Source organism: Gallus gallus, chromosome 4, assembly GCF_016699485.2.
Source record: "Gallus gallus isolate bGalGal1 chromosome 4, bGalGal1.mat.broiler.GRCg7b, whole genome shotgun sequence".
In the NCBI taxonomy this organism is placed as follows: Eukaryota; Metazoa; Chordata; class Aves; order Galliformes; family Phasianidae; genus Gallus; species Gallus gallus.
In genome coordinates, this window is record NC_052535.1 from 45,212,453 (window position 1) to 45,238,466 (window position 26,014).

At 43.4% G+C, this 26,014-nt stretch overlaps 3 protein-coding genes across 11 annotated transcripts in view; 1 reads left to right on the forward strand and 2 right to left on the reverse strand.

Moving 5' to 3' along the window:
* Nucleotides 1–6,724, forward strand: part of PRKG2 (protein kinase, cGMP-dependent, type II) — a 26,071-nt gene extending 19,347 nt beyond the window's left edge. For 6 of the 8 annotated variants that reach the window (XM_025149790.3, XM_040700211.2, XM_040700210.2 and 3 more), the window contains exon 19: nt 1,673–6,724. In XM_025149790.3, the coding sequence (XP_025005558.2) occupies nt 1,673–1,922 (250 nt within the window). In that variant the 3' untranslated portion in view covers nt 1,923–6,724. Of the gene's footprint in view, nt 1–749 lie in introns of all 8 variants that reach the window. The other 2 variants (XM_040700214.2, XM_040700213.2) reach the window with 2 other exon arrangements.
* On the reverse strand, nt 6,073–21,282 carry PKD2 (polycystin 2, transient receptor potential cation channel). Of its 2 annotated transcripts, NM_001031140.2 has the most exons (15): nt 20,938–21,282; nt 16,978–17,091; nt 15,039–15,172; nt 14,697–14,947; nt 13,754–13,978; nt 13,395–13,623; nt 12,692–12,862; nt 11,930–12,111; nt 11,248–11,368; nt 9,998–10,096; nt 9,773–9,894; nt 9,418–9,535; nt 9,087–9,250; nt 8,522–8,669; nt 6,073–7,716 (listed from the first exon to the last, which is right to left on the reverse strand). In NM_001031140.2, the coding sequence occupies exons 1-15, from the start codon at nt 21,269–21,271 to the stop codon at nt 7,483–7,485; spliced, it is 2,646 nt and encodes an 881-aa protein (NP_001026311.1). In that variant the 5' UTR covers nt 21,272–21,282; the 3' UTR covers nt 6,073–7,482. The 2 variants fall into 2 exon arrangements, with proteins under 2 accessions (NP_001026311.1, XP_040554887.1); XM_040698953.2 differs by lacking the exons at nt 6,073–7,716; nt 8,522–8,669 and adding an exon at nt 8,676–8,936.
* A 219-nt stretch (nt 21,283–21,501) lies between these two features.
* SPP1 (secreted phosphoprotein 1) lies at nt 21,502–24,563 on the reverse strand. Its single transcript, NM_204535.5, has 7 exons — nt 24,454–24,563; nt 23,767–23,833; nt 23,612–23,662; nt 23,278–23,382; nt 23,101–23,145; nt 22,542–22,778; nt 21,502–22,053 (listed from the first exon to the last, which is right to left on the reverse strand). Exons 2-7 carry the CDS (start codon nt 23,818–23,820, stop codon nt 21,751–21,753), a joined length of 795 nt encoding a protein of 264 aa, NP_989866.2. The 5' UTR covers nt 23,821–23,833; nt 24,454–24,563; the 3' UTR covers nt 21,502–21,750.
* Between the last annotated feature and the right edge of the window lie 1,451 nt (nt 24,564–26,014).

Genomic DNA, 26,014 nt, shown 5'->3' on the forward strand with positions numbered 1-26,014 from the left:
ATTGCTTTTCATTTTGAAAATACGTTTAATATTTTAGAGCTCAGTTCAGAACCTCACGAGGCTTTGGGCACTTCCAGGCAGTTTGCAAAAGAGATACCTCCATTGCTACCATGCATATTTTCTACTACAGCAGGGAACACTATAAAAAAAATCAGCTAGAAACATCTTGGTTACTGGTTTGTTTGTTTGTTTGTTTGTCACAGGTTAATGACATAAGAGTTGGATTAGGTTAATTAATGAGAAGTTGGTGCCAGTAGAATTTGTATCTGCCCTTTTAGACCTCCCGACTCTTTGATCTAAAACCAAAGAGTTGCGCTTTAAGAACAGGAGTTAAGGGCTCCGGTGCAGTGTTAGCTTTATATCCTTTTCCTTTTAATGAAGAAAGTCCACAGTGGATTAGACATTTCCTGCTTTTTCTTTCATCTGAGTGATTTCTAAGCCCTGCAGTTTATGCCGGGGAAAAGAATTGCTTTGACTCTTCTATTTGTGTCCATTTTCTCATGTTGTTAAAAGGAGGCTGAATTCCATGGGGCATGCACATCTTTGCATGGCTGTACTTACGACAGTGCTCAAGTTTTCCCCTTCTAACAACGCTGTGGTCACATGGGCCGTTGTCACGTAAAATGGTTTAGAGCCTTTGCTTGCATGTGATTAAGGTTTTAACAATATCATGCTTCTAACAGAAAAGTCACTCTGTTTCTCCTTCTCGGTCTCTGTCTCTCTATCATCTTCCATTTCTTTTTGATCAGGTGGTTGAATGGTTTTAACTGGGATGGTCTGAAACTGAGGAAATTAGCATCACCTTTAAAAAGAGAGGTATTGGCTTTGGCTTTCAATTTCGTAAGGCTTTACTTATATAAAGTTCAAGCGTTTGTCTGCAAAGAAACAACTGAGGACAAGTGCAGAATTTCCCAGAGATAGACTTGCATTATTATAGCTCTCTAGTTCAGGGAAAACTGAAGGCAGAAGGATCCAAACTATATGTAACTGAAACTCAGTTAGATAATGGAAATGTTATTCTGCTCATGTAGTTTGCATTAGATTTTCACAATTATTAGAATAAATGGTGAGGATTTATTGATGAAAAGTGAAAAAGTGTATTTCCTGAGGTGGGCACATTATTAAGATGCATTGTTCACATGACTGTGTGCAATACAAACTTGTGTATTCTTATGCTATTACAGCACATCATCGAATAAGATTCCTGTTTTAAATGGCCCATTTATCTTTGATGTGATATGAAAATAGATTGAGCGTAAAGACTCTGAAACTCACTTTGGGCTAAACTTAAAACACATAATTCTGGGATCTGCTTTGAGAAGTTACCTCACGAGTGTAGATGTGATCTTAAACAAATTTGAATCCAAGAAGTACCTAACATGGCCCAGTCTTCTTATTAACTTTAGAGAGCTTTGGGTGACATCTAGGACTTCGTAGTATTTGGGGAGTGTTTTTGTATCAGGAGGCTAATGGCCTTGTTCTGTTGTACAAGTTAATTGCTGTTACTAGCTTCTAAAGAATGTGGAATTTCATCCATTGACAGAAAGGGTCAATATCATGTTGACATTTCATTCCTGCGCTGGTAGTAATACAATTGATGCCCAATGAATACAGAGTATTTCCAAAAAATAACTTCTGAAATAACCCTCTGTTTGTGTATTTAATGGCACAGTTGTCTGGACCAACTGATTACAGCTACTTTGACAGCTATCCACCTGAAGAGGGAATGCCTCCAGACGAACTTTCTGGCTGGGACAAGGATTTCTGACACTTTTTTCTTCCAGGACATCAATAGAGACTCATGGGCATCAGTTCTAAACCTGTTCTTGTGTTTCTTGCTTAAAACCAAAGTACACGATGTTTTTGAAAAACGTTATGTTCCCTGGAGAAGACGGTACAGCAACCAGAACTTGTTTGGGTAATGCACCAAATTCTGAGTGCATCTCCTTGTAACAAAAGCATGCAGATGCAACCTGAATAATTTTTGATACACAATATCTCTATGAGCATTTTCTGACACTATAGATGGATGCATGGTTTTGCCACAGGGAATTTCACTAGCAAATATTTTGATATCAACAAGGTTACCACGTCTTTATTTTGAACAGAGAGAATGAAGATTATGGGCCCATAACTTTGTAGAATTTGTCAATACCTGGCACTACCGGCATTTATTTTTCATTTTATAATTAGTCTATGGTGCGTTTTGCTCTTTCCAGTAATGGGCAGTACTGCATTGATCCAGAAGCATGTAGAAACAAGACTTTTTCTACGGGAATGATTTGACTTGATGCTGCAGCTTAAAGGGTATCACTGGAAACTGCCTCTCTATCAGCTTAGTTCTGCACCAGGTTGAGCATGTGAAATGGGGTATAACAGGTCGAATGAAAATCCAGCAGGGAACTAGGTAAATGCATTGTAGATTTTTCCTGGAAAAGCAGACTCTGATGTGTATTTCCCTAACTGCTTCAAAGAGCTATGTCTGCATCTTAAAATGTTGTGCTTTTATGTACCGTGAAGTTAAAATAGATAGACAAAAAGAATTATTCTTGCAAGAAGAAATATGTAAGTACAGAATCATATTTTGTCCTTCAAATATATTTTCAATGATATTTTGCTTTCATTGGTATTTTGCTGAAACTATGAAATTTGCCGAAACATCAATGCTAAAACTCCCACTCATTTTTATGTCCCACTTGCTATCACTAGATGTGGATACCTGTGGGTGGTAGACATAAATGAGAAAAAGGACAGCTGCTGACTTGGTATTTCCGAGTGAACTAGTATCCCAGATGGGTTTTACAATCTCCTTACAGGTTTTTAGGACATGATCGATCAGAGACTTGAGCAACTCAATCTGGACTCAGTGTTGACCCTTCTCTGAGCAGGAGGTTGGAATCCAATGATCCAGGAATTAATTTTAACAGTCAGTTACTTGCATAATTACAATATATCATGACACTTTTCCCCATGTGAGTTTGTAGATGCTTGATTTTTGTCACTTAACGTCTATATTATTAGAACAGAAGAGTTCTTTTGAAATGTTGATTGGATGATAAATGCAATTGGGTGTCGAGTGCTCATGATTTAAACATAAAACTCTCTTGCTTCCTGCTATGAGGGCACGGCATCTTCCTGGGGATCATGCTGGTTTTCTTGCATCAGTGCATCTGTAGCCCCTGATAAGAATTGGTTCAGTTCCCAACATAAATTTAGATATTTAAGCTGCATGGCACACTGCTGGAGGGAAGAGCTCGCAGGAAACTTGTGAAGTGTGCTCGAGGCTTCTTAAATGACACTGGCTGACTTATTAGCTGCTGGTTATGACCTATCCCAACTGGGCAAGGAAGGGAATGCCATTGAGGCTATCCATTTTCCCTATTTTTGGTGAATGAAGGAACCGGATCTTCCACTTCTGAGGTCAGTGTAAAGCTACTGCTTTACCTTAGAGAGCTAGGGAGTAGGGAGCTGGGGCTGTAATCGATGAGGAACACACATTTTGCTGTTTTGAGGGGGAATTGCTCTTCACTGAACCTCTGCATGATGAACAACTGAATGTGCTGTAGAACATTCATTTGGCTGTTTTGGGCAGAAATCTAACAAAATGTTTTCATTAAAAATTGTAGGAAACAAGGAGATCCTTGAACTGATGCATTACACTGTGTAGGCTAATTGATTTGTTCCACGTTAACAAATATTTTTTATTGCCAAGCAGTCTGACAGATTGACTTTCTTTGACAGATCAATATTTTGCACAGCATTCAGCCCAAATGAAGGCAGCAGAGTACTTTCCATTGGAAAATTATCAGGACAGAGAGGGTGGATCGGAGGATTTAAGCTAGGACTACAGGTGCTTTAGACCCTTGCAGCAGCTCCACTTACTTCTTACCACCAAAGAACAGATTTTCTTTTCAGGATTTAGACAAGACTAGATGCTATGGATGTGTGTTTCTGTGTGTCTCTGTCTGTCTCTCATACATATTTTTATTATAGTCAAAAGAATATTGAGCCAAATTTTATAAAAAGATTTTGAATGTATTTTTCCATTGTATCTATAGGTAGTTTTCCTTGAGATACATAACAATAAATATATATATCGTTTTTTAAGTGAGGAAATATAAGTAACTGCACTGGTCATTACAGTTAGCAATTAAGTCTGTGGAAAAACAGGATGTTTTGTTTATGAAGCAATCATGTTGCTTGTTTAACTTGCAGAGTGTGCAAATAAAAAAATAAGCTTGCAGTGCAATGGGTAGGACAGTGCCTTTTTACAGTCTCGTTCCACACAGCAGGATCACTGAGGATGGAAATGACCTCTAAGATCATCTAGTACAAGTATCAACCCATCAACACTATGCCCTCTCAGAGAATCATTAAAGTTGGACAGGACCACTAAGATAATCAAGTCCAGCAGTCAGCATATCTCCCACTCAAAATATATGCATCCTAGGGGATGCTGAGAAAATAAATGACGTGTAAGAAGGTACAAGAATTGAGATTACAGGTCTCTGTTGTGTTTACGTAGGGGATCATGAGCACTTCTTTTCTGAAACGTGTGCAGATGACTAAGCTGAAATGTTCCAGGACCAGAAGATGATAAAGTCCAGCCTACACATTGCTTGAACTGACTCAAACTGTCTTTAGCAGATGGATGTACTATAGACTTAATCTTGTCACCTGTGAGGTTATGCTGTTGCAAAACAAGAGGGCAAATAGACAACTTTCACAGGGCAGGAGACACTGGGAGATCTGAATGGTTGGTTAGACTATGATCAGATTGGACTGTTTGTGTCACTTCTGATAAATCAGGGCTTAGGGCTGGTTCGTAGAAGATTATACAGAGCTCCTGAAATAAGGTGAACCCACAGAAGTCAGTGATAAGCTGTGGCTGACCTACCATCGCCAGCACCTCACTGATGCACAGCAGTTGAGAAGTGGCAAGTGTAATTTTAAAGCATATTTAAGGTACTTTGCAGAGCTACAGCCATTACCCTTACTGAGCTGCAGGCTAGCAACATCAAAAGCCACAGTGATTAAACTCTTGGGCCAACAGCAGGAGGCACAGTTGTTTAATAATCTAGTTGGCCACTGCGGAAGTAAGGTCCATCCTCAGGTAAGTTGTTGGGCACACAGACTTAAGAGAACCTGCTAAAGAGAGAACACAGGAAAAAGGAAGCTTAAATCCACGCTGATGTGTAACGCCTTGACTTCTTTGTGATTCTCTGCTGACAAACTATTGGGCTGAGTAAGCAGCTGCAATTCCTTTTTTCCAGGGTTTTCCATAAAAGGGGAAATCAGAAGGGCAACATAGCATTGTAACAGATAGCTAAAAGCTACTGAGCTGCAAATAAATACACAATTTCTAAATTGCAAGAGGGACAATGAATATGAGGTACATTTCAGAGCTTCTCTGTGCCAATAGACTGAACAGAATGGGAGAATCCAGTACCAACGGATTCAGCAGTATTGGAAAAATAAACTTATTTTGATGCTTACCCGATACAATTGGCTTTACCAGTTTAAAAGTGTATTTGAAAAAGGAATGTACCTCACTTACCTGAAAAACTAATACTAAATCTGTGTTTCTTTATCAAACCTTCTCATTGGCTCCCAGAGCAGATTGAAAATAGGTTCTGTAATAATCTTACTATAGCATTTAAATATAGATGTGTTGACAGTAAGTATAGCGTGTTGTCCCCTTTTTTCCATAGAAACACAGAATCCTTAAGGCTGGAAAAGGTCTCTAAGATCACCGAGTCCAACCCTCAACCCATCCCCACCACGTTCATTGACCACGTCCCTCTGTGCCCCATGAAATATTTTTGCAGTCATCCCTCTGACCTAAGATTGCCAGGTTTTTTATTCCAACAGTCTTCTAAAAGAAACCGAAATTCATGTCACTGCAAGCGCCCAAAAAGTTCTTTAAGGAGAACATAAATGCTTCCTCTCCAAATCTTATTCCCCCTCCATCTGTTTGTGGGGCATGAATTAGTAGCCTGTTAGCCAATAGAAAACCCCATCAAAAATGTGTCTTCAGCTAATTGTACATGGTGACTAAGTCAGGAAACAGTGTTAGCTTTGCAGATGATACAAAAGTTTATTGGGAAGTAAAGTGCTCAGTTTACAGATCAATACATTCTTGATCATTGCAGAAGGCTTGCATAATTAACAGCTTCCTAATGAGACCAAACACTGTACATAGCTTTTCTATGCAAAACCTTATTGCTAAGTGGAAAAAATGTGCTAGAATCTAAAATTAAAAAATGAAATAATACCAATGTTCAGAACATTTGTCAGGCAACCATGCTCTCACTGCACAGCCATTGTCACACACATGGATATCCCATGGAAACTATGCGCACTTCAAGATGAAGTTTGTTATAAGTAACGACACGTTACAGAAATACAGCTTAACACGTACAGCTAGGAATGCAAATTCATTTTCATGAAAAAAACGTATAGTACAAAGAAAGATAAGTGACATCTTCAGGAAAAAGGCACAACTGGCAGCCTCCTTGCTAAGCCAACATCCCACAGGCTGAAACAATGCTGTGCCTCAGTGCTTTCTATTGGAAAGCAACATTTTAACTTCAGTGGTGCATCTCTCCTTCCAACAACAAATCATCTATGACATGAAAGACACAGAAAGTGCCTTCCATATATCCTAGGATAAATGCAAAACATGGCAAAAAAAAAAAAGAGGGGGGGAGGCACTGTGACGGAGCTGAAGATGATCATATTGATTAAGGGTGGAGAGGCAGCTCTTAAATATTAGTTTTAAAATGCTGATGAAACAGAAAGAGGCACAATGCGTATAGTTTCTATTTGAGTAACCTGATTAACAAGTTACAAACTAAGCGTGCTTCCTCTGCTTAATGAAACAGTATTTTTTTTTTTTTAGAAAAAAAAGGACATTTTATATTAAATAAAATGTCAGTAATCCAAGAATAAGTCTAGAAAAAAAGACTACACACACTTACTTACTTAAAAAAGAGGCGCTGCTTTGGCTCTTGAGAAGTGTCAGCTGTTAAAATGAACAGGATGATAACTGATGCCATTTTTCTTCTTAAAAAGAGCTTTTCAAAGCTTTTAAACATTGTGTTTTACTAGTAGAAAGCAGAAAACCCACAGCCTAGCACTGGAATGCTTTAGCCATAGCACATTTTGTCTAAAGCTTGCTGCCCTCGTGAAACCATTCATGTATGGAAACTGTGATAGATGTATGGAAACAGAATTCTGTCCAGGTAGATTTTGTCACATCTGGTTTCCATTCTACCTCCACATTTTCATTCCTAAGGCCAACAGTCTCAATGTTGGTGACTTGAACCTGGCATGTGCTTGCAAAGTTCTCAAAATGCCTTATGACCAGAGTATTTGTTTTACCCACCACTGAGCTTTCCTTTAGTGGTCAGATCAGGATGATGACCTCATGCTGGGAAGCAGTGTAGTTGGCTTGATGCTGACTGAACATCAAAGCCTATGCTACACATGGAGGTTATTTCCCCCATTTCCTCCTCCACCATCAATGCCATCTGACTGCGAGGAAGATGGCCGGGAGCTCCTTGACCGAGGCTGTCCGTTCAGTCCCAGTGGTGTTCCCAGACGATGGCTCATCTGAGATGCTGTGTCATCTGACTCCCACCTCTCCAATTCCTCCCGTACCAGCCTCTCCATCTGCTCCCTGTGGATCTCACTGTCACGGCCCAGCCTTTCATCCTGAACAGATAGAGATAGAAGATAGAAGTGTAGTTCCCAAACTGCAGCCCATTCAAAAGCCTATTCTACGGGAATAGGAACCCTTTCCTATGGGAAATCCCTACACCACTCAATATTTTGTAGGCTAGAACCAAATCACAGCTGCTGTTCTGTAGTAAATAGCTTTCTTCCAGTAATGTAACTTCCAGATTCTCACTATCACTTGTGAAAGTGTGGTTTGCACTACAGTATTTAGCATGCAAATTTATCTCTAGAAATGTAAGACATACTGGATGCCCTGGACTCTGCCAGACTCCTCCATGGAAAACTTTATACCCATCACAACAGCCAAGGGATGAACGAGCTGCCTCAGGAGCTACTGAATGCCACTGCTGTCCAGTTCAGAGCATTAAAAGGTGCTCTGTTGCCTCTGCATGACACAGATCCTCTAGTAGATAGGTTCTCATATCCAAAACTTGTTTCACATCTCTTTATAGAATCATAGAATCATTAAGGTTGGAAAAAACCTCTAAGGTCACCCAGTCCAGCCATCTACTCATCCCCACCATGTCCACTAACTATTTCCCTCATGGCCACATCTCCACAGTTCTTGAACACTCCAGAAATGGTGACTTCACCACCCCCCCGTGCAGCCCAAAACAGTAAAACAAAACTCAAGACTGCTCAGCCCGAGCAAAGCCCTACAACCTTACCACAGCTCCCCACACCCTCCCAAGACAAGCAGAAGAGAAACGTGCCAACACTAAATAAGAATGCAGGCTGTGACCAGCAAGTGGTGGCACAAGACAGAGCTGAAGACACTGACCTCTGTCACTCCATCCAACAGCCTTCCCAACACATCTCTCCTTTTCAGTTTGGCTCTCTCCATCGCTTCCAGCTTCACAATCACTGCGTCAATCTTGGAGACAATGCTGCCAATGGAGTGCTCCATGCGATCCACCCTCCTCATGAGTCTGAGGGCAACAAACAATCATTTCAGCTCATTAAAAGCAAGAGTTCAAGTTCTTGCTAAACTTACAAACATCAATATTTTACTACTAAGAAAACAAGTTTTCTGACATGACAGTGGCATGGCCATTTTCTCTCTTTTCAAAGACCAGATTTGAAGTTTTTTTCTTTTGGTGAGAACGGAGCAGTTCCAATCAGTTCCCATGAGCCTCTCTGAATTACACGCAATTCAGATATGACTTGAAAGCTATTAAATGCATTGACTTCAGCACCTAGAAAAAACGTAACATTTTTTTTTCTGAATTATTTAATGAATATTTGGAGTTATAGGAAAGACTACAACATATCTTAAACAAAAATCACACAAGAAAAAAAAAAAATCTCACCCATGCAGTTTTGCTCCCCCAAGTGGATTAACTTACACTTGGAACTCTTCATAGGACACTCCACTAGAGCTGCTGCCCCTCCTCCTTGAGCTGTGCCCACTGTCTTCATCTTCATCTTCCTCAGAGTCATCCAAGCTCCGAGAAAAGCTGCGGCTGCTCAGAGGACGTGGCAGAGAGCTCCTGTCCAAGTCCAGATCCTCCTTTATGAAAATACAAGAAACAGATAGGAAAGAGGTAAAGGCTTTCACATGAGGCCAGGGGTGTCCAGGCCAAGGACCTTCAGCTCTCCATCGGCTCCATGCTCCACCTTGCACAGGAAGCAGCACCATCAGCACTGATGGAAAGCTATTCCTATTGCCAACCTCACCCTCTCCTTCTCCAAGTCATCTCTCATCTGCTGGTGTTCATGTTCTGTCAGTTCCTGGTCCCCATCCTGATCGTATTTGGTAAATATTGCCTCAATCTCTGCATCAGTGTGGCCCTTCCTGAGAAGGCAGTAAAAACAGATCCCTTACTTTCCATTTTTCAGGTGCAAAAACAACTCTGTCTTAGAAAAGCAATACATTCACAACAAACTTTTGTACTGAGCCAAGATACAACTGAACCAAAAGTTGTTTTCATTTGTGTTGAAGGAATCACAGAGACAAGATAAACTTGTCAAAGACTCAGCATCAAACATTTGGACATACAATTCAAGATAAAAGAAGCAACAGCTTCCTTACCCTTTTAGATCTTGCCGGAGTTCATCAAAATTTAGTTTTCCTCCACCCTGTCTCAAGCTTTCTGAAATGTCATCAACAGTGGTTTTCTTTAATTTAAGTTTGACCATGGCTTTGTTATAGCCCTAAAAGGAAAAAAAAAAAAAAAAAAAAAAGAAATTTCACATTTCACTTGGCATGCAATGTTAACACAATGGAGAAGTCAATCCAACAAAACATTACTTTTACCTTTCTGATAAGGTCGGACAGTTCCATTTCTGCCTTCTGTTGAGCCATATCGGATTTGACTTCAGAGTATGTATCATTGATAATGGCCAAAAACATGTTCTGTTCATGACAGAAATGAAAAGTCCACTTAAAATAACTCTACAAGTCCAAGTTCTACCACTTATGTGACCTACTGTTCACTACCGCTTCTTCTCATCCCAAAGAGCAGATAAAAAGCCTCATTAAGTACAAGGACATAATAAAAATCTGAAAGTTACAAGAAAATACATGATGACTGCTGCACAATGCTAAGATTAGTACAAGGACAGTTTTGAAAGCAGTGCCTCCTCTTTTAATCTGTTGGCCCATGACATCAGATGTGGATGTTGGTGGCATGGCAGTAAAGGCTGAACCTTTCCACCAGTATTCTGCTTGTTAAATGTTGATGGCGATAAAACAGTGGATGTGAGCACAGTGAGGCTGTGGGTGCTGTGCATCAGCAGAGGAAACAGTAGGTCACCTCTGCTGGTGCCAATTTTCACAAGCATGGCACACAGGATCTTGTTCACTGCTGGAGAAAATGCATCGCTAACGGTGGTGAATATGTTGAAAAGTATTTTGTAGCTGAGATTTTGCTCTATAAACACTGTTAATTCTGCTCTTTTTATCTGTTGCAGCTTCCACGCAAATAAATAGGAGGCATTAATTTTAGAGCAACCTATGCGAAATCCTGCATCAATGGTTGCTACCTTATCAAATCACCAAAAACCACACAATTTTAGGAATAACACCTGAGGATGCCCTGCTCACATAACAGTCTCAAGTGGTATCACCAGAAAATAGATTACCATATTGTAATGCAACTTCCAAACTACCTGAAAACTACATTCAGGGAGAAGGTGGTGGGGCTCTTAGCTCATGTCAATGACTATTTTATATCAACTTGTTTATATCAAAACTACTTTATTTGGTGTCCTATGTTTCTAAGAGGGAGAAGTTAGAAAAATTCTTAATAACAACAACAAAAAAAAAACTACCAACAAACAACAGAACAACAATGTGGAGCGCTATAAGAGAGCGACAACAAATATACAGCGTAAATCTGTTATAAAAGAAGTAAAAAGTAAAGAGTGCAGCGGCAGACCAAGTGAAGGTGAGGCCTGATATATTCACCCTAAGTAGCCATCCAAGAACAAGAGATGCAAAACTGATGATGTACCTAAAAATCAACATGCCACCTACCCATCCCATGAAAACAAAGGTGTACATACCAAAAGGATGAAGAACATAAAGAACACAAATGTAGTGAAATAAATTGGTCCCAAAATGCGATTAGCTTCTTCAACCTCTGTGAAGTTGAAGTCTCCCAAAATGATGCGGAACTGAGTAAATCTTAAAAAAACAAAACACATCCAGGGGTTGAGAAAAACACTTTTGGAGCTGTGCAGGAATTCTTGATCTATTTTACCATGACAGTCAGAAGGAAGGGCAGCAGAGAGGTCTGCATTGCTGTAATAAACACTCAGACATTGCAATAGTCAGCTTCTTAAACCTACTTCTAAGACTAGTAGAACGTGCAGTCAGATGCAACACACAAAGTGTAACTCATGTGTCTACTTATGACTTCTGATCACAGCTGGGTAGAAAAACAAGTTGGTAACTACCTCAGCTGGACCAACTGGCTGTTAAAGATGATGGACTCCATCTGGGAGCCAGTCAACTAACCAGAATATCAGGAACAAAACATCATTGAGCACATGGTGTCAGGTGTAAAGATAGTTTTTCCAACAAACTATAAAGGAGTTTCCACCTCTAAAAAGCACTACTGAGCTACCAACAGTGAGATGCTTACAGTTCATCTCGGCAGGCAGATTGGTTTGATCTCCGGTGAGGCAACCAAATCCATTCACCAGTGCACTGAGAAATTATTTGTATTTTTTATTTTTTACTTACATGCAGTCCTGGAAAGTGCTGAAGTCATCAATCTGAGTGCCAAAGACAAGATAGGCCAACTGTGCATATGCCAAGAAGATGATAAAAAACATAATTGCAAAGCCAACGACATCTTTGACGCAGCGAGACATGGTTGTGGACAACTGACTCATCGTTCTGTTGAAGTTAACGAACTTGAAAAGCTGTTAAAAGAAGAAACAAACAAACAAACAGACAACAACTGTGAAGACAAGGAAGACAATTTCTAATCCCAACTGTTGCCCAGCTCTTTACATGAGACATCCCAGTGAGCTGGATGGGGACAAAGTCAGGTGATTTTCAATTAGAAATACATCACTTCCAAGAAACCACTAAGGCTTGAAATTTGAAGGAAAAAAAACGGAGAGAACCAACTTCTACTTGCACTCCTATTTGAAACCCTGGCTTCAGAGCAGTAGTATCAAGCTGCTTCCAAGAAGACGTAGGAGAAAGCAGTATCCAGTAAGAAGTACCAATTTCTCAATACAGAAATAATGAAAACATTTCTTCACATATCCGCTGTGACAAAGAGCTGAATACATCTTCTAGACTTAAACGAGGACTAAAGCAGAGAGAGAATGACAACCTTGTTTTCAATCTGCACAAAGTTACCTTTGTGCTCACACTTTCTCCCATGACCAAAGTTAAAAGAAGCATGACTAAACTCAAAGATATCAGGTGACATTCAGGACACTGAACGTGTACATCCTTATTTTAAAATATGGGTATGTGTCCTGGGGTTACCTTAATCCAGACAAAAAACACAGTGACTGCAGCAATGTTGTTGAATTGTATCTGCCAATATGCCAAGGGTTCAAAATTGGGGAATGAGTTCTGATCTTCTATTAGCTTCTTCAGGATCATATCAACAGTTGACGTCCTGTAGATGCTAATTCCTATCGCTGCCACGGAGAGCTGAGTACAAAAGAAACAAATGAGCACATGAAAGGTGATTATGGTTTTAAAACAGCTTGTTAGACATGATTCAAACTAGAATTTTGTGGTAGATGAGGAAATGCATTTTACAAAGAAACTGTGACAGCCCTAGGGCGAGAGAAATAGCCTGGGAGTAAGGGGATTTGGGAATCTCTTCCTTGCCACTGCTGAAGAACAAAATCATGGTGAAAACCGGTGAGCTCAGAAAAATGAAGCTGTCATACAGAAGAAGTAGAAGAAACAGGAAAAAAATATGTAAAAAAACAGGACTCGAACCCTAGATTTGTCCAAGACTGAAGGTACAGAATGGGAGTGGGACAGGATCTACTTCAGCTTTGCTGGCTTTGGATACCTTTGCAAAGAACAGCTCAATGTAAGTCTGGGTCACACAGCTCTAAATTCAAAGCTCAGATTTTCAGCTACACTGAGATTGCTGGTGAACACAGAGTCATTAATGCCTCCCACAGAGTGCACTTCAGAAAGCAATGTTAGACTTACAAAGGTTACCTACCACGATGATAAGGATATCCAGACAATTCCAGAGACTTCTGAAGTAGTGCAGCCTGTGAATGTGAATTTCTAAGATCTCTTCCACCATATAGTACAGAACAAAAAGACAAAACACCATTTCGCAGGCTGCCAGGAAGAAATCCAAAGTGGAGATGTAGTGAATCAGCTTCACTGTCTGAAACTGCCAGGATGTAAGAAGGCCTCCAGTAGCTGGAAATTCCACTAACAGCCTGGAATTTTAAAAAAGCAAAAGAAAATTATTTCATTCAAACACTGTCCACAAAAACATGGAAAGACCTGTCTGCATCTCTATCTTCAGATGCTTTGCAATCTGAACACTGTCAGTACTCCTGCTCATACCTTACAACACAGAATAGGTTGATGTTTGCATTGTAGACTGAGAAATCAATGAAAGCTGCTCTTGTCCCTCTGTCCAACCACAGGTTCTCCTTAAGGCTAGCAATCTGCACAGCTGTCACTTCCCTGGTCCTTGAGAGGTCTTGGTAATAACCAGCTCCACTGTAAGTGGCCAGCAAGCCCCAGTGGCTGCTCCCGTTCAGGTCCTTCTCATTGGTGTACGTCCAACTGGTTTGAACAGGAGTGAGACAGTGCATGTAAGTTAAAAGTAGAAGAACTAACAACTGACAAAACACACAATACCTGGCTAAAAAAACCCACACATGTGGGTTGGGTGGTCCTGTGTGGAGCCAGGAGTTGGACTCCGTGATCCTTGTGGCTCCCTTCCAACTCTGGATATTCTATGATTTGTAGAGCAGTTTTATTTAGAAGACTAGAATCATTAAGGTTGGAAAAGACCACCAAGATTATCTAGTTGAACTATCAAAGGGTTTTAAGGGTTACTTGCAAGAAGTTTTCATGTCCGTACCCTGGGGACAGAACTAACAAGGTTTGTTGCACCAACATAAAAGAATGTGGATAGGAAGACAGGAAACAAGTAAATTAATTGTGAAAACAGAACGCAATGATCTGCTTATACAGAATTTCTCTTCTCTTGGGGAAGCTAAGAAAAACTGGTACTGACATAGCTGTGCTTCATCTCCCAGACCCTTTCCACTGTAACCCAGACATCGTCTTCCAAGGGAAGCAGAACTCCTCCCTTGTTACAGCCAGAAAAGATGACCCAGCAACACCTAACACTCACCCAGCACTATGAATTTAGCTGGCTTTACAGACAGAACCTACAGCCATTCTAGAGCTGCCCCTGTCAAGTGACTTTGTGTACCACTCAGCATAATCTGGGTCAGAAAAAAACAAATTTAGTTGCCTACAAAATACCACATACGCTGTTCCATTCCGAAGCCCAAAAGGTGCAGTATCTTCATTGGCCACAGAGTAGACATCATAGCAGTCTTTGATTTCATCTTTTAAATCCTCAGGAATCGAGCATGAACCATTCCTCACTTTCAGCTGCCGAATGCGGGGCACCCCTAGGAGCAGGTTCTCATAATAAATGAAGCTTTTGTTTTCTGCTATGGTTTTATTGTTGTACCACATATCCCAGTAGAGACCATCCAGCAGAGGGCCTTCCGTGAACTGTAAAGGAAGACAGAATTTTAGCTTGCATGTTGCTAGCACTGTTTTCATACACCAAATCAACAGCAAGATAACTTGCTTTTAATATTACCTTCCAGAAGTCATCCATTGAGGACAATGTTTTGAAGTCCGTTTTCTCCATTTTGGATACAGGTGTTTCCAGGAAGAGCTGCGACATAACCCTCGTGTAATAATACATGCTGGAACTCACTGTCCCGTATGTCACTGCATGTGGTTTGGCAACAGGTAAGAAGAAAAAGACGGGGCAGTTTTGAATACATCAAGCTGTATTTGTATAGATCCTGCACTAAAAGATTAAGATCAGAACAAAATCCATGCCAAGAAGTCAATTGTCAGTGATTACAGTATTAATGCTGCTACAAAAAACAACCTCAAGAACCACAAAGGCTGGACTCAGCAACCTGAAGAGAAGCAGCCAGTGCCATTTCAGGCATCCTGAGAGCTGGGGTGACTCCAGACCCTGGAAGGTCTATGTCCTGTCCTGGCAGAAAGGGATGCTCAACATGGGACACTGCCAACGACACAAACTTTCAGTGGTTAGACAACACAACTCCACCCCAGATGTGCAATGCTCTATGAGAATCACTGCACAGAAAGTAATGACTGCATGCTGCTTCTGCTCCTCATTCTGGGCCAAGCGTGTGGCTGAGGACCACAGAGCATAAGTTATAAAATGACATACAAAGCCAAGCTGGCTTGGGAGAACAGTCTCTGGCACTGATGTCTCCACTGCCTATAAACACTAAACAACAATTCAGGGCTAAAATTCAGAGAAGCTTGGAAGATCAGGTCTACAGCAAACAATTTTCAACAGTACTGACAAACTTACAGAAGCATTTTATTACAGGGAAGAAAATGTGTTTTCCTGAGCAACCAGAGAAGAACTATTTTTAATAAACTCCTCTGTGGCAAATCTCATGTGTGAGTTGATTGCACAATACCTGAACTCTCTCTACATACAGTCTCTCAAAAATACAACAGTACAAGGAATGCCAACAGCACTTCACCAGCAGTCGAAAGCATCCTCCTAAGCTACACCACAGACCTGTCTGCCCCACAGTTATTGCTTAAGTGTAAAACTAAATATGATCACACTGAAAGCATAGCTAAAGAGTAAGCAGCACCTGTGCCCATTTCACATCCTGCATATGCCACCAAAAATATTTCCTATCGCATAACAAATTGTGAGCAGCCTGCAAGCAAACTTATCCCGCTGAAGACAAATTTGTTCTCATAGAATCATGTTCAAGTTCTTCACTGCCACACCTCTCCCAGTGGTAGAGTCTCAGGCATTCCTACTCTCCTTTGTCCATAAACCTGCACCAAAAGTCTCAGGCAGGAAACGAACATGACAGTCAGTATATAATCATGTGTGTGATACGTCACCAAACCAGTTGAGCTGTGTCAACTGAATAATGTTTGCGGTTTGGGTTTTTTTTTTTATTTGCTCTTGTTGTAGGAATTCCGCTCTGGACAAGCAAAGCACTTGCTCTCAGACTACTCACACTGTTTGTGGTTTGGGTTTTTTTTTTTCAGTGAAAGGTTTTCTTTACAAATAAAAGTGGCACCTCGGCTCATCACAGCTGGTCAAAGACAACTCAACAGTCATTGGCACTGGAGGCCTTTAGAACAGAACTGCCCATGCTAAAGACTGAGGGCTTGAAACTCATCAGCTTTCCAGAGATAAACAAACTTACTGCATGCAGATTTTGTTGCTAGCCTCCCTAGTGACAAAATTAAACATCACAAAATGTTGTACTTGGCACCGTCTTCCTGATTGTTATGCAAATATATGAACATGTTAATAGTTCTGACTATTAAAAATGCAAAAACTGCTAAGGCACAGAATCTCAAGCAACAATCCAACTACAAAATCAAGAGAAAGAAATAATTCAAAATATTTCCCCCTACAGTGGCCTATTCATTACTCTCTGGCACTTCCCTGAAACGCTGTGGATTTGCAAGCAAGTGGTGCAGAACTGCATACATTAAGGCTGAGTAGTACTTACAGACACACAGCACCACAAGGAAGATCACATACGTAATCAGCTCCCGCAAAACACTTCTCAGGTATCTCTCTCTGCTCATGTTGTTTTCTTCCATCAGTCTTGTGCCCCACAGACCTAGCAAGAAAAGCATATATAGTTACATACATAGGTGCCTGATACTGGATACCTGGAGACATAGCCAATGACATACCCAATGTCATACACTGTCATACACAGGGTAACAGGAAAACAAAAGGATCTTTGAAATGGAGTTGCTATGAGAAATAGTTGCATGAGAATGGAAAGCGGTCAGTGACTTCCATCCTTATTTCCGGTGCCTAATACAAACCAGAACAAAGCTGGGAATGGCTGCTGACGTTCAGCTGAGAACTGAATTCAGCTGCTGCTGGGGAGGTTCTCTTTATTGAAGCCTAAATACAGCAAGGTGATTTATCTAAGCTTATGGTGGGAGAAAAAGGCATCTGAAAATACAAGTTCTCTATTGCCAAGCTCCCACCTTTTCCCCTTTCAGATATTTTAAATTGTTAATCTTTTAAAGCATCCTTCACATTCCCAAAGGATGAAAACAACGTAAACCCAACATTCCTAGGAAAAAATAACGATCCATCAAATACACCACAGTAACTTGAAGCCAAAGGAACAGCAACAAGGAGCAGACAATGTAAGTTGCGCACCAACAACCTTCCTGCTGACCTCTGGTCACATCCCTGGACTGGTTAATCACACCATTTCCTAACATCAGGCCCCAGTAGAACATTTTCAAAGCTGTTCTTTAAGTCTAAGTCTGAAAACGCTCAGACAAGGACTGCAGTTCTACTAAACAAAGTGCCAAATCCTCACCATGAAGTCATTCTGGTAGGCAGAAACACAAAACCAAGAACATTCGGAGTCATTATTAATACAGAACTCCACAAATCCAGTCTTCAATATAGCAGTACGTTGCACTAGCAACCCTCATAATAAAGTCAGGAAAACATTACAGAAGAGAGGAAGAACAGGCTGGAACAGCCAGCAAGCGAGCTGGCGAGTGTGCTGAATCCTGGCCGTCAGCACATTACTCACCAACAAGAAATGCAGTGAACAGAAAGCTTGCAAGTTCCATTTCTTTCTTGGTAGAAAATAGCTGCAAGTCAGCAGTGAACAGAAAGTTGCATGTGGAAAAAAAGAAAAAAAAAAGCCAACAACAAAAATCCAACACCAGAGATCATATAATGACCTTTTCATTAAACAACCTCTAGATTTGCTTGGCAGCCACCTGGAAGCACTCAGCAGTAGACACATTTTTAGAGGGCATGAACAGTATTCTCCTTTTTGCCTTATTTGAATTTTGTTCTAGGTGCATCTAAATGCATAGTGGTTGTAAACAGTGCCGGATTCAAGTTGGCATCTTCTATCAGCACATTGCTTCTAGCCTTGATTAAGAATTTCCACTTCATTTCTTATACAAACTTGCTACTTTTGACTTTATGACTTCTACTTTTTGACTTTACATATATACAAATTGTGCATATGTATACATATATTATGTATATATCTGTAATATGAGCATGTGATGTACAGGTAGACCAGGTTTGGGAGAAGAGATGAAGAAGGTGGAATTATGAATAGAAATGAAGAAAAGGTGAGAAGGAGAAGCAAAGTAGAAGGGATGAAGAAGAGAATGGGAAGGGACAGAGAGGCTAAGTTGAAGGAACAGAAAAGGGAAGATGAAGGACTGGAGATGGGAAGGTGAAGAGAGAATGAAGAAAGGATAGAGAAGGAAAAAGAAAGAATATAGAAGAGAAGTAGAGGGGAGTGGGAATGACAAAGAAATGAAGAAAATAAAAAGATGAGAAAGAAGCAATGGAGAAGGAATGGAAGTGGTGAGAAGGAATAAAGAAAAGAATGAGAAGGGAAGGATAAAGAACAGAGAAAGAAATGAAATGGGAAGCAGAGAAGAAGGGATGGAAGAGCTGGGAAGGAGATGGAATGATGAATGGAAAGTAATGAAGAAAAAATGATGGGAAGGAGGCATGAAGGAGAATGAACAGAGGAGGAGAGGAATAAAGAAAAGAATGGGAAAGGAATGTACACACACACATACACAAATACACCTTTATATTGGTAAATCCAATTTATAAGGCATAAATGCATTAATTTGTCTTTATGAAAAAGTTCTGAAAGTATTCTATAGTTGGACAGAGACAATCACAGCTGTCCCTCACCACACACAGTGCCAAAAACAAGCCCAGGTGGGCACTGCTGTCTGATCTGCCTACAGAGAAGTTCAGGTGGTAGTGGAGAGTGAGGACCATAGCCCTGGGCAAAGGCTGATCCTCCCAAAAGAACAAGGGCAACAAAACCACATAACATTCAAAAAGAAGTTCACACTCCTTCCTATGGTACTATCAGAGCCAGCACTAATTCAGATCAGTACAAATTGGATGATTTTTATCACGATTAATTAATGACTGAAAATGGCATTTGATAGTTCCACTTAACAATAACCAGGAAAATCTTTCAAGACAGCCTCTGCGTACACAACTTTGTACTGACGCATGTGATGACATAGTAACACTGAGAGACGGAGCACAGCTCTGATGGGAAGATTGCCTTTCCAACCTGGCTCTGGAAAGGGACGTGATTCCCATCCATCAACACTAATGAAAACTGAATGACCTCCCCTTAACAGAGGTGAACAGCCATGACCTCCTCTCCCTGGGCAGCTGAGATGGCTGCTGGGGAGATTTCCAGGAGAAGAGGGATTAAGGCCACTTCATGGACACTTACACCTGAATTCAAAGAGAATCTCCAAAGACAGGAAAATGAAAGACATATTCATATGCAGTCAAGTTTCTGTTCTCTTGCTAGCTCCTGCTACAGTCTCCCTGATCACCGCAGTTACCAAGAACCTATTACAAGCAGATGTGCTTCACAACTAACAGCAAGAAAAGCTCAAGATGCCATTGAATCTCTCTCAGCTGCTGAGCAGCAATCAGTCTATCCATGTTACCACCACCACCTGTGATATCCAAAGGACTAATCCTTTGCTTTCTTGCATTGCAAGAAAAATCATAGAATCATAAAATAATTAAGGCTGGAAAGATCACTAAGATCATCTAGTCCAATCATCAGCCCATGCCTGCGACTACCCTAGACCACGTCCCTCAGTGTCACATGTGCCTTTTTCTTGAACACCCCCAGGGACAGTGACTCCACCACCTCCATGGACAGCCTGTGCCACTGCCTCGCTGCCCTTTCTGAAAAGAAATTGTTCCTAATATCCAACCTGAACCTCCTCTGGTGCAGCTTGAGGCCACCACCTTTCATCCTATTGCTGTTACCTAGGAGAAGAGGCCAACCCCCCACCTGACCACAACCTTTCAAAGAGTTGAAGAGCAATAAGGTCTCCCTCGAGCCTCCTCAGACCGAACCAACCCAGAAGATGCAACTTTACACTGCTTTCAACATAGCACATGTTTGATTAATGGGCTTTCGCCCACATCAGCTGAACGCACGCAGGATGCTGCTATGCCACAGGTGGTTCTCATCTTTCAGCCTGAAAAGCAGAAATCAAAGGTTCAAGTGACAGATGGGCACCAGCCTTCCAAGAACTCCTTCCAGCCCCAGACACTCTTGATATATAACATGTAACTATCGCTGTTAGTTTGTCCTGGGTGTTTTGCTCTCTTGTTATAAAGTGACTTATTTATTGCAACACTTTCTGCTGCAAAGACCCTCCAGGCCGTGACCTCCTCAAGCTGTTGGTACCCAGGGAAACCACCGCAACGATTGGGAGAGACTGACTGCGGTCTGGGTCAGAGAAATCGTTACAGCAAACAACTTCTGAATGCACACGAAGGACAAGCGAAGGCAGAGAGCACAGGAGACAGCCCGACTCGAACCCCCTGCTTAAAACCGTGCTCTTGGCGCTTCTGCCCACGCCACGACAGGCAGCGACTCGAGGAAAGCCCATCTCACCTCGCAGCCGCCGTGCCAGCCGCTTGGCCCAGGCGCTGCGGAGCGGCGTGGAGCCCTCGGGGGGCGCCGGGGGGCGACCCCGCACCTCCGCCGGGATCCGCCGCTGCCGCCGTCCGCTGCCCACCGAGGACGGAGCGGCCGCGGGGCCGCCCCACTCCGCGTCCATCTCCAGCGCCGGCCCCGCCGCCACCGCTCCCTCCTCCTCCTCCTCGGGCTCGAAGCCCGGGTTGTCGCGGCTCCAGGCGGACAGCGGAGGGGACGGCGGGCAGCAACCGGCCCGCGCCGCTTCCCCGAGCCGCCCCAGCTCCAGCTGCTCCCGCCCGCGGGCCGCCATCGCCCGGCGCTGAGCCGCCCCTTCCCCGCCCTCGGGGCCGGCCCGGAAAGCCCGGGGCACGGTGGGAGAGGGGGTCGGGCCGCCGTGCTGCCTCCCGCCCCTTTCCCCTCCTCGGGGCCGTCCCGCTGGAAAGAAGTGTTTTTGGGGTGGAAGCGCGGGGAGGGATTGGGTGTTGTACCCCGTGCGGGGAAGAAAGGGGTTAAAAGCTCACACAGCTCCCACAAAGCCCAGAGGTTTTTGTGGTTTTTATTTCGATCCGGTTACAAAATATACACAGGAGCAGCGGGACGCGCAGCATCCCCGCAGGCAGCGCTCGCCCCGTCTCGGTACGGCTCAATGGCACCACGGCGCCTCGACCTAAGCACCGCCACGCGCTCTACATTTACAAACACACGTCGCTATGGCTCTCCTCCCTCCCCCCAGCCCTGCGCTTGCACAGCAATGACAAAAAAAAGAAAGAAGCAATGCACAGGTTCCTCTTAACGGGTGACCTCGTTGTTTTCAATGCTGTGGCGATCTTCGGCATCCTCAGCGCTCTCTAGCGTCTGGTTGCTGGTGTCGACGGCGGACGCGCTAGCCAGGCTCTCTCTGCTGTCCACCCCAGCACTGGCCTTGCTGTCTCCTCCGTCCACCTCAGGGCTGTCAAATCTTGGCCGGCTGTCGTTCTCTACGCTCTGATGTTGGGCCAGCTCACGGCTGTCCTGTTCGCGGCTCTCCTTGGGCAACCAGAGGCCCGCTAGCTGGCTGTCCCCAACCTCCGCGGTGGCGTCATCCTCAATGAGCTGCATTGCACAAAGGGGAAATGGAGAGCATCAGCAGCTGAGCTTGAGCCAGCAGTGTGTCCAGGTGGCCAAGAAGGCCAACGGCACCCTGGCTTGTGTCAGAAATGGCGCAGCCAGCAGGAACAGGGAGATCATCCCTCTGGACTCAGCTCTGGTGAGGCCACATCTTAAGTACTGTGTTTGGTTTGGGGCCTCTCACTACAAGAAAGACTTCAAGACCCTGGAGTGTGTTCAGAGAGCAGCTGAGGGGACTGGGGTGGTTCAGTCTGAAGGATGCTCAGGGGAGACCTTACAGCTCTCTACAACTGCTTGAAAGGAGGTTGTGGTGAGGTGGGGGTCCACCTCTTCTCCCAGATAACAGCAATAGGATGAGAAGGAATGGCTTGGTGATCTTAGAGGTCTATCTCTCATAATGGTTCTATGATAAACTGTTCTTATCCTCACCGCCCTTCCCAATAACCCAGGTGCTGCTGCACAGCCCTGCTCACCTTCCTGGCAGCTTTGCGGAGCTTGCTCGCCTTCACCACGTGGGCTTTGGCCCTGAAGCCATATGCCACACTGTCACCCCGGCCTGCGTTGTCCCCACGGTTGAAAGGTGTCACGGGTGCCTCTGTGGGGAAGTCTGTGACGACTTCATCAGACTCGTCAGTGTCATTGGAATCATTGTCATCATCATCATCATCATCCATGGCCTCTTGGCTCTTGCTAGGAATGTCAGGAAAGTCCTGGAAAGCATTTAGAATGCATTAGGCAAATCTATGTACCCAAGGCATCTCCCTGTTCATGGCAGAGGGGTTGGATCAGAGGACCCTTAAAGATCCCTTCCAACTCAAAAGGTTCTGTGATTCTGTGAGGTGTGCTGAGAGGAGTCTCTCTGGTAACCCAGTGCTTAGGTGCTGCTGCAGACCTAAGTGCATAAATCGCTCTCAGTCAGCCTCATCCTGCCCAAAGCCTTGCATTATTTAGGGGGAGGTGTTACTACAAGAGCTGCATTTGGGTGAGGAAAGTGAGTACTTCTATGGGCTGGCTGCCATCCAGAAGACTTACCGGCTGTTCTGGGACATCAGCATTTTCTTCTGAAGAGTAATGAGTCTGAAAGTAACAGAAAGCTCACTGTTAGTACAGACAATAGAGCTGAGAAACAAACTCGCTCTTCTTCAAGCCCTCAATCCTAAATCTTGGCACTGGGAGATGTCGTGCTTTCCCCCCATAAGCTGTCTATACCTGCTGAAGTGAAGCCAGGTCATTCTGTGTCTGCTGCAGGTGCTCCTGAGACTGAGAATCCACGTGATCCTGGTGGTACCTGTGTGTGTGGTGGCTCCTGGGGTCCTGCAGAAGAAGAAGGGAGGTTTTAATGCCCAGAGAAGCACAGCAGAGCTGATGGCATCACGCCTCCTCAGATGGCACAGGTGTGGGAGAGCAGCACAGGATGCATCCTCATCCATTCACTGCCACAGGGTGAGGACTGGGCATAAGGCACCGTATCCCAAATGAACATTAGACTCAATAACTGCTTTATTAAAGACAATAGGCAGAATGGTAACAAAAAGGAGCTTACGTATTTTTCTTCAGAGCTGGCAGAAATGGCATGCTGCCTGGATTTGCTCACCTTGAAGGGCGGAAAGAGAAAAAGCATTTGTGAGCATTAATTTATTGCTAACATGCCTAGAAAACATGCACGTGACTGCTAACACACACTTAAGATTTACTCACTGGCCATGCAGCAGCAATGCTGATAAAGCACAAGCAAAGAAATGCCAGCTTCATTGTGATGTTTTACCTGGAAAACAGGTTGGAACAGGGAGTCAGCAAGGTCAAACACCCCAAAAAACACCCCAAGGTTTTTCTTTCTCCTGTTGTTGCTGTGCCAAAAGCAGCTTTCTGACAAAGATTCAACCTGCCCATGGCAATGTCATTCCTCTATCCTCACAGCTAGCTGGCTTTATGATGCTCAGAAACTGAACAGCAGCAAGAATTCTGACTCAAGTTTGTTTTTCAGTTACTTTAAAACTAGTTTTCAGAATTATTAACTAGAACGGCTGTAAATTAAGTTTACATGCTGCATTTATGGCCAGAGCTTCATTTCACCCTGCAGACATCTGACCACAGCAACCTACATTTCCAAGCAGGAGTCACAGATCTGCTCACATTGCAGAGAGAAGCCTTCAGGGCTTTCAGTGACCTCCTGACATCCATCAGCACACAGATGTAAAGCTGTGATTTTAACTGCCACACCTGGCATCGCTTAAGAAAACACCTTCCTCCTAAAAGCAGAACTGTTCCCATAGAAAATCATCAAATATTCCTTCCCGGTAATACAGCTTTGCAGCCCAATGCCTCTTGGTGCAAAAGCTATGTGCAGAATGGCACACAGCACATGAAAAAGCAAAAAAGAATTACCTTTCCTGTGCTGGAGAAGTCAGCTGCTCAAAGGGGCTCCGGCAATCCCAGCAGCAACTCCTACTGCGGGCTGAGTGAGGCTCTGGCTTTCTCCCCTTGTCTCCCTGACTGCCTGGCATCTGCACCCGTGGGGAATTTAAACCCTGTCCCAGAGAGCAGCCACCAATCCCTGTGCAGCGGAACAAGCTGAGGTCATGAGGCTGTTGGCCACCATCCTGCCCACGTTCTCATCCACTTCCTCTTTGGCTTTGTGGCTTCTGAAGCAAACAAAAGCTACTCTATGGTTAAAACATTACTTATGGGCAAGATCATTAACCAGCAGGTCTGCTGAATGCACAGTTGTTGGTATCGTGTAGGAGGGCTTTGGGGCACATCCGTCCTCCTTTTGCAAGGAGTCAGAGCCCGGTTCCCAGAAACCCTTCACGCCCTGTTCTGTAAGGGGTAGGGATGTGTCATGTCTGCAGTGTGAGGAGAGCCAAGAGGTTTGGGAAGCAAGGGACATCGTAGGAAGAAACCCTATGTCTGCTATCTAGCAGTGTCAGCTCTGCTGATGGGGGTCTGTTCCAGCTGTGCCTTGCCTGGATCTTGGGGCCGCACCTGACATGCTGCAAGTCTCACAGAGAATCACAGAATCATTGGAAAAGACCTCTAAGCTCACCAACTCTGACCCCAGCCCATCCCCACCACGTTCACTAGCCATGTCCCTCAGTGCCACAGCTCCACATTTCTTGAACACCTCCAGGGTCAGTGACTCCATCACCTCTCCGGGCAGCCTGTGCCAGACCCTTTCTCCCTCAGTGTATCTTTGAAATTGCAATGAGTCGTGTCATTAAAGCACAGAAAATCCTTCCCTGCAGTCTTTAGAAGGCAAAAGTGTTCATAGCTGTCTTAAAGCTGTTATCTCTCTCTGTAATTTTGATCATCGAACCACAGAATGGTTTGAGTTGGAAGGGACCTCAAAGCCAACCCACCCCAACCCCCTTCCATGGGCTGATTGCCACCCAGCAGATCAGGCTGCTCAGGGGCCTCATCCAAACTGGCCTTGAGCACTTCCAGAGATAGAGCATCCACAACATATCTGGCTACTGATTTTGCAGCTTTTGAAGGTGTTCGCTTTGTGAGAGAATGGCTGTTTGTCCTTAATCGTGCACAGATGAGATAAACATTTTGTCACAGCCATTGCCACCAGACATCCTGTACTTGCTTACATTTTGTTGTCTGTTTAGAAACATAAGGAGAAATAGACCCAAGTTCGCTCAGTGACTGCTCACCACAACATCACGCAGACCTATCTAATGACATTTTTGATCTGAGAATAGCAACAGCCTGCATAATCTGCATAATAATGCAAATGAACAGCCTAGGAGGAGATTTGGTCCATCGCAAGCACATCAGTAACTGTTCTACATGCCCATAAACCCACACATAGATCCACACGAATGAGGATCATCACAGTTTTCACCTTTGGAGCAGTGTGAGACCATTGTTACTTACTACCTCAGAGAACACTCTCCAGAGCTTTCAGGAACAGAGATTTCCTGTGGATTTAGATGGGTTCTGT